Source organism: Prionailurus viverrinus, chromosome C1 (genome assembly GCF_022837055.1).
Source record: "Prionailurus viverrinus isolate Anna chromosome C1, UM_Priviv_1.0, whole genome shotgun sequence".
NCBI classification, from domain to species: Eukaryota; Metazoa; Chordata; class Mammalia; order Carnivora; family Felidae; genus Prionailurus; species Prionailurus viverrinus.
Window position 1 is genome coordinate 150598565 of NC_062568.1, and position 13868 is coordinate 150612432.

The 13868-nt window shown below is 40.2% G+C and overlaps 1 protein-coding gene across 2 annotated transcripts in view; it reads right to left on the reverse strand.

Annotated features, from left to right (window-relative positions):
* Positions 1 to 13868, reverse strand: part of ST6GALNAC3 (ST6 N-acetylgalactosaminide alpha-2,6-sialyltransferase 3) — a 539841-nt gene that overhangs the window by 296849 nt on the left and 229124 nt on the right. For both annotated transcript variants that reach the window (XM_047873698.1, XM_047873700.1), the window contains exon 2: positions 12699 to 12893. In XM_047873698.1, coding sequence (XP_047729654.1) covers positions 12699 to 12893 — 195 coding nt within the window. The remainder of the gene's footprint in view (positions 1 to 12698; positions 12894 to 13868) is intronic.

The following is a 13868-nucleotide window of genomic DNA, read 5'->3' on the forward strand; positions in this document are numbered from 1 at the left end:
CCAGTATTTTGCAGAATGGTCCTCAATTTATATTTGTCTGGGATTTTTCTCATAATTAGACAGGGATTATGGGTTTGGGAGATGATCAAAGAGGCAAAGTGGCATTTCATGGCATCACACCAAGGGTACATACTACCAACATGATTTAACACTATTGATGTTGACCTTGTTCACCTGGCTGAGGGTGTTTGTCAGGTTTCTCCACTGCAAAATTACTATTTTTCCCTTTTCCATATTGCACTCGTTGGAAGGAAGTCACTATAAGCAACCTACACTTAAGGAGTAGGAGAGTACTCACTTTTAATATACTCCAAACAGGGGTGCCTGGGTGGCTCAGTCCGTTGAGCACTCGACTTTTGATTTTGGTACAGTGATGATCCTACGGTTCTGGGATTGAGCCCCACACCAGGCTCCGCACTGAGCAAGGAGCCTACTTGAGATTCTCTTTCTCTCTCTCTCTCCCTCTCTCTCTCTGTCCCTCTCCTCCACTTGTGCTCTCTCTCTCTCTCTCTAAAATAAAAAAATAAGAAATAAAATACTCCAAATAATATATTTATCTACACATTTTAAATTCTATTTTTTTGATGATGGAAACAGCTCTGAAATGTTTCACAGATGGATATTGTCTTAAAATAAAGTACTTACTTCTAGTAATTTTTTTCTAGTAATAAATACAATACATGCTCAGTGCAGAAAAACTAGAAAGCATGCTTAAGAAAAAGGTCGCCTAAAACTTACCATGCAGACATAGATCACTACAGCGAATATTTTGTGCTGTCTACAAACCTTCTTTCTAGGTCTACACTTCAAGAGCTGAAACAAACCTCTACATAAACTCCTCTCACTTACCACCATTTAACATTATGAAAAATTGCTCTGTACTCTTCGACAAAAAGTATTTTGTCTTTACAATTCCAGGGCCTAGCACAGTGCCCAGGATGTAGTGCATTCAGCAAGTATGACCCAATGACCTTTCTAGCTTGATGAACTGACGAACCCTCTATGAAACCATGTAATGAAATCTTCTGACCAGTACACTCTCAGCCTCTGCCTTTGCCCTCACAGGACAACTAAAGTCGCTGGCACAGAATCACCAATTTGGGGCCTTGCAAAATTAATGAAATCAGTAAAATAGTAGGTAGTCTGTAAGGACTGAAAGAGATAATGGCAAGTGAAGTGCTTAAGTACACAGGTCCATGATCCTTTATCCCAAATGCCTTGAACCAGGTATATTTTGGAACTGAGAATTCTTCCATGGAGGAGGACAAGAGAGCAAATGCACACTTATTATATAACACCACAACTAGGTATAGGAAAATACATTATAATCAACTGTGATTATTCACATTAACCAGACTGTTTCCTTGTGTTTTATAATTTTTAATGACTCCCTTGTGTCTGAGTTGTGGGAACACCCTCCAGAGGAATTTTAGTCCCCTTCGCCCGTTTATCACTAGCTAGAGATGAAATTTGGGGGTGATTTCTCATCTTGCAGCTTTCCTGGAAATGTAAGTAGTAAAATTCGAACTAGAAGACCACTAGGGTAGAGGTCTAGCATTTTGAATTTCCAGGGATAATTTTTTGTTATCCAAGGACCGAAGATATAAATAAGTCTCCTTATCTGCTCTCTGTGCCAGTTTTCAAGTCCTAGCCTCCCCTTTCACTAGGGCAGAGCTCGTAAAGGCCCAGCTTTAGGTCTGTGTGTGGAAGGGGACGTGGGGTGGGGAGGGCTCTGACTCTCTGCTTTCCTGGACCCAGGTCTTGCCTTCTGTTCCTATAGGATAGATATTACTCAGTTGTTGATACTAATAAAACCCCAGGAAACTACACACCATCAGTGTTCTTGCTTACCTCTCTTTCCGTTCTCTCTGGCAAGGACAAGCTGGGCATTAAATAAGGTATCCTATTTTATCCAGCAGGTCCTGGTGTTACAGCAAGAGAACTGTCAGCTATCTTAGTGTGCTATATTGCTAGAACAGAACTCTTAATTTCCTTTTCCTTTAAAAAAAATTTTTTTTTAACGTTTATTTATCATTAAGAGACAGAGAGAGACAGAGAATGAGCAGGGGAGGGGCAGAGAGAGGAGGAGACACAGAATCCGAAGCAGGCTCCAGGCTCTGGGCTGTCAGAGCAGTCAGATGTGGGGCTCGAACTCACCACGAGATCATGACCTGAGACGAAGTCGGACGCTTAACCGACTGAGCCACCCAGGTACCCCCAGTTGCATTTTCCTTTTAAATCAATAATCTACTGGTTAAATAGTAAAATGTTTCTATTAGCCAGATTGCTCAATTAACCAGATATGCCACTTCCCAAGCCTTGTGGGATAACATTTGACATAGGAGCTGTAGAGTTGCTTTTTAAATGAAAATTCTTTAATAAATATCTTTCTTTCTTAAGTAAGCCTTTGTAAGTCTACTCTGGAAAATGATTAGGCTGGAGAAATCGCAACTTGATGCCATCTACTTAGTGACAAATTATCTTCCAGACATTGAGTGCAATTGTCTAATTGAAATTACTTGAATGTTCTCTATTCTTAACAGCAGTGGAATAAATCTGTGGTGCTGAAATATCAATGCCCTTTAGGTGATATTGTTCGAGGACACTTGTAACTGTGTCTATCTCATTCTCTTCCTTGTGAACCCCAATTTTAGTTTTTTTTTTAAGTGTGGTTTCTTGTGAATCCTTAGCACATGGCCTGTAACTGAGCAAGCCCTTCTTAAATATGTGGTGATTGATGAATATTCATGGAGAATACTAACTGCCACTCAATAAGTGGTTTTGTGCTTGTCATTATGTCAGGCTATTAGCCGGAACTTGAGAAAGCTGAACGAAAACACTTACCACTGGGGCCGTAGTTCTATCACCTATTTCAACTCTCAAATCAGGGTGCTTTTTTTTGTGGGTGCGCTGTTTGGTTTTTCTTTCTTTTTTAAAACAATTTGTTTTAAAACTTTTTTTAACGTTTATTTATTTTTGAGAGAGAGAGAGAGAGAGAGAGAGAGAGAGAGAGAAAGAGACAAAGCATGAGTGGTGGGGGGAGGGGCAGAGAGAAAGGGAGGCACAGAACTTGAAGCAGGCTCCAGGCTCTGAGCTGTCAGCACTGAGTCCAACACAAGGCTAGAACCCACGAGCCGTGAGATCATGACCTGAGTTGAAGTAGGATGCTTAACCGACTGAGCCATCCTGGCGCCCCTGTTTTGTGTTTCTTTGCTTGTCGCAAGTGAATTTCAACTTCTAATAGGCCCCTTTCAAGTGTGTTAACACGGCAGTTGGCAAAATGGGCATTTATCTACCTAAGGTTTGATCATGAATAAAATTCCCTACATCTTCCTGGGGAACCAATTACTACACTGAAAACTGTGATAATGGATTTTTCATCAATAACGAATGTGATTTGTAAAGTGAAAATCAATCTATTTTGACTGATGATGCCTCGTAGCAATTGGGAAGATTTCATCTGAATGATTATAATAAAACTTTATGATTTATCAGTTGAGTAAGACTAGAAATTCAGTAAGTATTCAGTCTTGTCTGGCCATTTTCTGGCTTGACGACCTTGGGAAATTGTGACCTTCACTCTCCTCCCTCAAAAGAGCAAGCTAGTTTCTTGAACATATGTCCCTGAGCAGGAAGATATACAGCATTGCATCTCGGTGGACACCTGAGCTGACTGATTGACTGACATCCGTGTCCCCTTGTGCACAGCCTCCCTGCGTTTTGAAGTATGGATTTGGAAAGACAGCTCCTCTCATCCTGCAGGCAACACCTTGTTTAAAGATGAGCTTCAGAATGTTTGGCTGTGGTTCTTGTAAAATAACTATAAGCTGTAACATATGTATCAGCTAGGACTCCAGTTGCAAGTGACCAAATCAGCATAGTTCAAACCAACACATAAAAAGGAGGGATTTTATTAGCTTATTTGCCCAAACCACAGAGGAAGGCAGACTGGCTTCAAGAACCACTGGTCTCAGCACTAGAGTATTTGTTCATGCCCCTGCTTTAGCCCTGTAACTGATTCCTGCTTCTCTCAGTCTTAGTCTCGTTCTCTCCAGGGAACACAGCCATTGCCACCTATAGAATCACCTCTCAACAGCTCTAAAACCAAAGGAGAGAGCACAGCATTACCCAGAAAAACAATAAAATCTGGGAAGAGTTCAAAATGGCTCATCTTGGGTCATGTGTCTATCTCTTGACCAATAACTTGGTTGGCTAATCACTAGCCTGAATTTTCTGCTCACCCCTGTCATCAGAAGGGAGGGATTGTGGTAGAGGGTAGACAAGCCCAAGAGATACTACATACACCTAACTGGCTAATCACATATTTTAACCATTTTACTATCTAATATAGTATATATGCATATAGTCTGTGTGCTTATATTTAAGAAAGTATAAATTGTTCTGTAAGCATATGTGTGTATGTATAGATTGCAAGCATGTAAATATATATATATATATATGTGTGTGTGTGTGTGTGTGTTTTGTATATTTGTATATGTTGTTTCATGAATATGAATGTATGTATATAATGTATGTGTTACTGTTTTGCCAAGTATGGGTGTGGTTTTTCCCTTTTCAGGGATCCCATTTATATCCTAGATCATCATTACCCAATGAAATTCATTTTCTATCTTTTATTCCCTACAATAAGTTGTATTCCAGGCAGAGTGGCCTACTTATTGTCCAGAGATGTGTCTCATTTCTTTCTCTGGAAAGTCAGAGGATCATGCAGGCCTATGGCAGTGCCTCAGAGTCCTCTTGGGCATGGGATACCATGCCCATGTCAGGGAACACAGAAGGAAGCATTATTAGAAGAGACCCCATATATAGTTTTCAGGACAGCAGGACCACAGTAAGAGCACTCCAAGACTGGGTAACTAGGGGCGTCTGGGTGGCTCAGTGGGTTGAGGGTCTGACTCTTGGTTTGGGCTCAGGTCATGATCTCACGGCTTCGTGGGTTCAAGTCCCACATTGGGCTCTAGATTGGCAGCACGGAACCTGCTTGGAATTCTCTCTCTCCCTTTTTCTCTGCCTCTCTCTCACTTGTGCTGTCTCTGTCTCTCTCACAATAAATAAACTTAAAACAAAACAAAACGAAAAGACTGGGTAACTAGCCAAGCAAAATGAGGAGGTAAGAGATTAGCAACAAGGGTAATAGAATCTGAAAGAGATAAGAAATGGATCAGTGGAGTGTGAGGTGGAGGTGATGATCCACGCAGACCTTAGGAATTTACCTTGACTTTTGGTGTAGTACACTTGGCCAAATGGGAGTGGTAAGAGCTGAAGGAAAATGGACAGTGTCTATTCAGAACTTTGAATCTTGCTCTTTCCCCCAACTCTGCTTTCTTTCCTCTCTCCAGCCCATCCAAATCCTTCTCCTACACCAAGAGCACAGTTAGTCTGCCCCTCCCATTCAGCACTGGAGTATAGGTGGCCTTGAGATGCAGACATTGTTTGGGAATTGCTATTTCACAACTGGACTGAGAAACATAATCTCTTCTCTACTCAATATACATATGCCCTCATACTTAGGAAAAAGATAAATTATCTTAAAAATGATGAATCCAATATGCACATGCCAAATAAGTAATCTTTATGGTATGTTAATTTAGTTGTTTCCTTTTCTATAACAATTTGATAGTTGAAATTTCTTTTGCTTTATGATTACACAAATGTGAATATTCAGAATTTAATTAACAATTAAATTGATCAGATTTAAACTTTTGGAACATTCATTTGCATATAATTGCTCTCAATATACTTATGTAAAATCCAAAGCCTATATTCCCAAATATAGAAAGCCTATTCATGTCAGCTTTAGTTACATGTGTACATTTATTTGAATTTGTGGAGTGTGTGCTTTTATTGCCAAGAAAGTCAGCTATGTGCCTTAATTGTTGCTATAACCACAATTCAGGAAATTCTATTGCAACATCAATATGTTATGCACATCTTTAATTAGGCTAGTGCGGCCTGTCTGTCACAGCAACTGATCCTAAGTATTCTTATTTAGTCTACTTGAGGCTTTAAAATGTTCTCATTTTTAAAAGAGGCATATTTCGGCCTCATTAAATTGTTAAGCAAATCAATATGCAGCCCTACAACTTGATCGCTATGTTCCAGAAATCCTGTTTCTCTCCACTTAGCACATCTTTAGGTACCTGAAAGAGCACTCTACCACAAATACCAGAAATCCTCTGCAGCTCTAGCATGCTATATTCTCTTATCAGAGGTGAGGGAGACATCTGTCACCCCCACCAATCACCAGGAAGATCTGGCCGGGCATCCTATTGATTGCTAGAACTTGATTCTCTTATCTAGTAGTTAATGCAAATAAGTTGCAGGTTGCTTGCTCTGAGCAATGTCTTCACACCAGGTCACCCAACAAAAAAGGCAACACAATGACTAAATCCATGGTCTAGAAACTAAACAGAATCTAGCCTGAAGTTCATTTCCTTTCTCTTCCCTCAAAATCTGCCATGATTTCAAACAGGGAGAAACAATAGCTGCCTTGAAGCAAACCCTGTGGTACCTTAGGCTTTTACACCTTCTCTATCTGCCACAACTAATTAATTTAAAACAAATCATTAACCTTTGCATCAAGGAGAAAGCAGAGTTCATAGGTTATTGCCAAGCATAGATAGGGATTTTTTGGAAACACTGGGGATCATATGCTTTCTAACCATGTCCAAAGTCAAATAATAATACAATAACTCTGCCATAATGCTGTAGGTGGGGTCCCCCAAAGTCAGCCTTATTAAAATGCAGAGTTGCTTTACTAACACAGTAAATGACGTGGAAGGGCAAATCTGAGCAGCTAGTGGGGCAGGAATTAAAGTGAGGTGGACGCAGGGGGAGTGTAGGGCCTACTACGACACTTAAATCTCCCTGGGTCCAAACTTCAGTTTGGCACTTCCTCATGGTTACTGTCAGATCACACGTAAGTATTGATGAGGAATTCTGGGTTCTGCAGCCAGCAAGGACTTTCAGAATTTCAGCACTCACCCTGTTTGTTGTAACTCATTTTACTTCCCTGCTTCTCAAGACTTCCCCTCCCCCAAAGATAAGAACTGTAGCCTGTACTGGGTAAGAAAGAGAAGGGCCAGGGGACAACGAAGGTGGTGGGGAGGCAATCACCAACTGCATTATTTAGATTGTCATTGTTTTGCTAGGAAGGTATTTTAATTCTTTCAATTTAACTTCACTAGAATAGTCTTCATAGTTTTCAAAACTTGCTTTCTTATGGGTCTAGATCAGGAAAAAAATACTCCAACAATTTAACAAGTGGGCACCTGGGGAGCTCAGTCTGTTGAGCGTACAACTCTTGATTTTAGCTCCTGTCATGATCTCATGGTTCATGGGTTAGAGGGATCGAGCCCTACATGGGGCTCTGTGCTAACACTGCAGAGCCTGCTTGGGATTCTCTCTCTCCCTCACTCCCTGAAAGCCCCTCCCTCGCTTGCACACATGCTCTCTCAAAACAAATAAATAACCTTAAAAAGAAATAAAAATAAAATATAAGCAAGTCCACCTGGTTATCTTTCCTGTATTCCTTGTACTTTTACCTCTTGTACTTCCCTTGAGAATAGGTCATTTAAGAACTAGGTGAATTGATAACATTAATCCAAGCTTGAAAAGAGTAAAATTTATTCTCTGTGAGGCCTTCAGGACAGGCTGTCACAGATTTATAAGACTGCTTATACTTCTACTTGTGCCAAGCCAAAGGGACCAGAGTTCATCTTATTTTAAACATAACCAAAGAATCAGGTTTTGCTCCCAAGTAATCCCACTCTCCCCAATGTCCACTAAATCTTCAAATTCTGCCATCCCACCCCCTCATTGTTTTAGACAGTATTGGAGAGATATTCTTTCTTGTAAACACTTTCACTCATAAAACTTTTGTTTAATAGCAGCGATGTCTGGTCCAGCTAAAGCATCAGGCAATAAAGCCATCATTAACAATAATCATGTTTGCAGATGTTCTAGGTCTGGAAATTATTGCTGGCATGTCTACATGTTTAAAAATTCTTGGAAGTCTGGTAGCTTCTAGAAAGCTTGTACTTTCTTCTGAGAAAACCTCAAGGACCAAGATATTAAAAATAAACACATCAGCTTGGTGACTACTTACTTAGCTAAGCCATGGCTATTGACCCTCCTCCAGATTAAAGTAGAGTGATCAGGAACATAGGAGTATGTAGTTACCTTTGAAGCAAGGTTTGAGGGTCACTATTGAAGCTGTTTGCACAGTAACATCAAGTGTACCACCCACCATTTAAGCTATGTTACTTTGGTTCTTGAAGACTTTTTCTTCCTTTATGTAATGCAAGCCTTATTTAAATGCAACCATCTCTGGGAAGGATTGCATCTGAAATCATTATTTGGTGAGGACCAGAATACAGAGCATCGGGGAGTAGGACTGAAGCCCAGACATGGGGGTGAGGGTGGGGTGGAATTGTGAGAAGGAAAGATGAAATCAGGAAAAAGGAGGTAGAGAACCACAATATTTTGTTTTCCTCCCAATGTAGCCTAAAATTGTTTGAGTTTGGAGGAAAATCTGTCATTCTCTTTGGATGTTATTATATTATATTTCAACATCCATGCAAAATTTTCTGTTCATCACCTGCTCTCATGTTACAATATGGAACTTCTCTGTCTATCATGCACGTAAGTTACCCATATTATCTGTTTGTCTTTACGTAAGATGAAATTGCCTATTTCAAATATTTCTTGTTTTAGATAGCTTAATGCCCTAATGCTTCTTTTCAGTTACTTCTTGCTGTACATTAGGTGAGGTGCTCTGTGTGATTCTTGGTCAATAAATATCCTACCTGGGCTCAGAATATATTTTTAATTTTTTAATATGAAATATAAATGCATAAAAATGAAACAACATGAACACATACTTAATAAATAATTATAATGTGAACACCCATGTAACTTCCAACTGGATCGAAAGACAGGATACTGTAAACATCCCAGCAACCCACACTGATCACAAACTGTCCGTCTCTCTCGGAGGTAACTGCTCTTCTCATTTCCACAATGATAATCTCCTTACCTTTTTTTTCCTTTGTAGTTTTATCTCCTATATATGTCCCTAGGCATCATCATTTAGTTTTGCCTTTTCTTGTGATCTATAAATGGAATCACACTCTGTATTCTATTATTCTTGCATTTTTGCTCAAAATTGCTTGTGCAAGATTCACCCCTAGTGTCACACGTAGCTGCAGTTCCATCATTGCTGTTGCTGTGTGGTATTCCAGGGTATGCAGAGCGATTTTAAGCCATTGTCCTACAGAGAGACATTTCAGTTGCTACCAGGTTCTAGCTGTCATGAATAATGCTGCCCCACACGTGGTCCATGCCTCCTGGTGCCTATGCTCATGAGTGTCTCCCCTGGGTACATCAATGACTGGAAACACTGGGGCATGGTGTGTGCAGATCTTCAACTTTACTCAAGAACAGGAAACTTTTTCCCAAAGCGGCTGTTCCAATTTATATTGCCCCTAGCAGTACATAAGAATTCCTGTCGTTCTATACCTCACCAACATCTGCTATTGTCAGATTCTTAATTTTTTTACCAATCTGGCATTTATAATAACTTAGCTAGTTGATGTTGTCATGCTTACTTTCTGCATGTCAGAACTGGCACGTAAACCATGCCTGTGTGCCTCCAAGGCTTAAAAACTCTTTCCAGTAACTATGCTTCCTCCCAAGATAGAACCTCTGCAGGAGCAAAATAAATGATCAATATCCTTTAGTAAAGTCATTGTATTAAAAAACTAATACCAACAGGGGTGCCTGGGTGGCTCGGTTGGTTAAGTGTTGACTCTTGATTTTGGCTCAATCATGATTTCACGGTCATGATATCGAGCCCCGCGTGTGGCTCTGTGCTGGGTGTGGAGGCTGCTTAAGATTTCCCTTTGCCCCCCTCTGTCTCTCAAAACTAAATAAATAAAATAAAATAAATTAAAAAAATAAAAACTATACCAACAGAATTCCAAAGGGTAACCTGGTTGATGTGGTTAATTAAATAACTGCATCCTCAGGTCAGTTTTCCAGTAACAGTCCAAAATCCAATATATATAATATATATCTGTTTATTTTATATATATATAAATATATATGTGTATATATATATATATACACATGTATATATATACATGTGTATATATATATGTGTGTATATATATATATATATATATATATATATATTTTTTTTTTTTTTTACTTATTTATTAAGAGAAAGAGTGTGTGCACATGCCCGTGCAGGAGCAGGGAAGGGACAGAGAGAGAGAGAGGGAGAGAGAGAATCTTTTTCTTTTTTTAATTTTTTTTTAATGTTTATTTATTTTGACAGAGAGAGAGAGAGAGAGAGAGACAGAGAGAGACAGAGAGAGACAGAGCATGGGCGGGGGGAGGGGCAGAGAGAGAGGGAGCCAGAATCTGAAGTAGGCTCCAGGCTCTGAGTTGTCAGCACAGAGCCTGACGTGGGGCTTGAACCCACAGACCGTGAGATCATGAACTGAGCTGAAGTCAGACGCTCAACCGACTGAACCACCCAGGCGCCCCAGGAGACAGAATCTTAAGTAGGATCCATGCTCAGGTGGAGCTCGACATGGGGTTCAATCTTACAACCTTGAGATCATGACCCCAGCTAAAATCAAAAGTTGGATGCTAAACTGAGCCACGCAGGTGCCCCGAATCCATTAATATTTGGATAAATGAAAGGGTCTTTAACATTTGGTGGGATTTCCCTCACAAGAGTAATTCATAAGACACTTTTTTCACATGTTTCATTTTCTACCTGTGATAGGCACTTGTGAAATGACCAACACAATCCAGTAGTTATAGAATATTCAATGACAGCCAAAATTGAAAGTACCAAAAAAAAAAAATTAAAAATAAAAAAGGGGGGCGCCTGGGTGTCGCAGTCGGTTAAGCGTCCGACTTCAGCTCAGGTCACAATCTCGCGGTCCGTGAGTTCGAGCCCCGCATCAGGCTCTGGGCTGATGGCTCAGAGCCTGGAGCCTGTTTCCGATTCTGTGTCTCCCTCTCTCTCTGCCCCTCCCCCGTTCATGCTCTGTCTCTCTCTGTCCCAAAAATAAATAAACGTTAAAAAAAAAAATTTAAAAAAAAAAGAAAGTACCAAAAGACAAGAGTGACACAAACTATTCTCTAAGAGATACATTTTTATATAGGTAATCGATTTATTAGGACACTCAACAAATTCAAGCAATGGACACTTTTTAAAAAATTGATTTAAAACCAATTAAAGGTTAAACATCAAGCAAAACTCCTAAGAATTTATATGTTATTAATGGTGCCTTTTTCTTTTTACTATAAAGGTCTAATAAAAAGCCTGTAAACCCTGCAGATACAGAAACAATTTTCAAAGAATCAAATTAGCCAGAAGCAGTGACTCAGGTATGATATTGCCTACACAAGATGACAGACCAAGCCAGCATTCAGTGTCCCTCTCCGGATGCTAAGAATAACTCTCAGGACAGTAGCAGCATTCTACACCTAAGTTTCCTCTCTAGTATTTTTTTAAAAATTTTTTTAACCTTTATTTATTTTTGAGAGAGAGAGAGAGAGAGAGAGAGAGAGAGAGACAGAGCATGAGCAGGGGAGGAACAGAGAGAGAAGGAGACACAGAATGCGAAGCAGGCTCCAGGCTCTGAGCTGTCAGCACAGATCCCGACGCGGGGCTCAAACCCAAGAACTGCGAGATCAGGACCTGGGCTGAAGTTGGACGCTTAACCCACAGAGCCACCCAGGAGCCCCTCCTCTCTAGTATTTTTACAAAATGACCTGTCGATGGGATCTGATCCAAAACTCTTCCCAGTGACATAGACATACTGATGACTTGTACCCTTGTCACCAACAATCAAACGGGCTTGGACTCTGCATCTAGGAATAGTAACCTCACATTTACCACACTCCATAGAAACAAATAGTAAAAACAATGTCATTAACCACTTCTATACACTTCACACATTTTGGGAGGTTCTTTACTTCGCTCTAAAATGCAAATTCTTTACTTCGCTCTAAAATGCAAATCTTGGCTTGCAAAAGTGCTACTAGAAAAGTGTAGCATACTTTCTAGTTGTCCATATACCTCCATCCTCTCCTGTGCTACCGACTGGCTACAAAGATTTAGAGGTTCAGTGATTACAGGATTTAAATGAGGTTAACCCCTTTAAATTTGGCAACTCTTTAAATCCCATTATCTCGGCAACCACGGAGAATTTTAAAATCAGCTTGGCCTTTCTAGCTCCAGGTCTAAGGATTACAGAGTTTTAAAGAATATAAATGCTTCTCTGCCATTCTACAAAGAGCTGTCCCCAACAAGTTGACCTCCAGGAAATAAAGCCAGCCAGTTCTCCAGCTGGTAATTGCTGACCAGAGTTTTGCAATAGAAAGAGATGGATGTTAAAACACCAGGAAAACAAGTAATTGCCTCCTCAACTCCACATGAAGCTAGACAATCAGAAGATTTGATGTAGGAGGGGCAGCAGACATTAGACATGTGTATGTCACAATGTCTAAGAATGAGAAAACAGAAGATGTCAGGGACCCAAAGAAGCTTGGAGAGGCAGAGGGAGTAAGTTCAGTGATTGGAAACCATCTTGCTCCTAAAGAAAAACTGTTACCATGGATATCCACAAATCCTAGGAAACCCTCTGAGGTCTTACCTCTTGTGTTCTCACATTTATGTATCCATAGTGAGTTCGAAGGGGCCGCCTATATGTGTAGGAGAATGGTATCCATTTTGTGCCAGGCTGTCCAAAGCAGTTTAGCAGCAGTGGGAAATTCACTTCATTTACAAGGCGCACAACCAGCAGGAAGAGGAACGCTGCTATGAAGCTCACTGCAATCATAGACTTTCTCTACAAGACATTAAAAAGAAGAAGAATGAATGAATGAATGAATGAATGAATGATTATCAACCAAAAGTAGTCACAGAGGGAGATTCCTTTATCTCCCTCTCTTTTTCTTTCAAAGGGATAAAAGGACTGTGTCATTTAGGAGATTTCATTTGGAGACAGAATTTAATCATTTGGTGACCAGTTTGCTTTAGCCAGCCTCTGAGAACAAGCAGAGAAGCCTTCTTAGATTATCTTTCCATTCCATTCCTACCCTTCCTTACTTCCCCACATTCCTCGACAACTTCTATTCAATTTTCGAAACGCAAATCAGACATTCCCAACTGTAGGAAACCCTTCCTAACTGCTGCATCCCCTCCCACCACCATCCCTTCACCCCAACCTGTCTAACCTAACAGAGTCCTGCACTCCCATACCTTGAAGGCACATCTATGGTTGCACAGTTTTCACTGCATAATTATTTATATGACTTTTCCTCCATCTAACTGCGAGTTCCTAGAGAACCAGAATATACTGTTATACTGATCTCTGGATCCCAGGTCCATAACACACTGCCTTACATATTGTAGGCACCCACGAAACATTTGAGTGAATGAATAAATGGATTTTTCCCATCCTTGTAGACAAATTATCAGCAATTACTTTATTTCTATATCTAGCACCCGCTACAGGCAGGAAGCTGCCTGTGCTGTGAAAGGCTATGCAAAAGTTAAGACTCAAAAAGCTAACAATAAAAGTAGGAAAAAAATCCATGCGAAGCAGCTTAAGAACATCCCCCTTAATGGGTTGCCATGGAACAAGAACGAGAGCAAATGCATCTGACTGGGGTGGGGAAAGCAGAGATGTATTTGAGATTGAGCTGGATAAAATGCATGAATTTTAATCAGTAGAGATATGTGAGTGAAGCTTTCTAGGTAGAGGGAAGACAGCAAGGAGGCAAGAAAACATGGGGTGATTCATAGCTACATAGAACTTTGT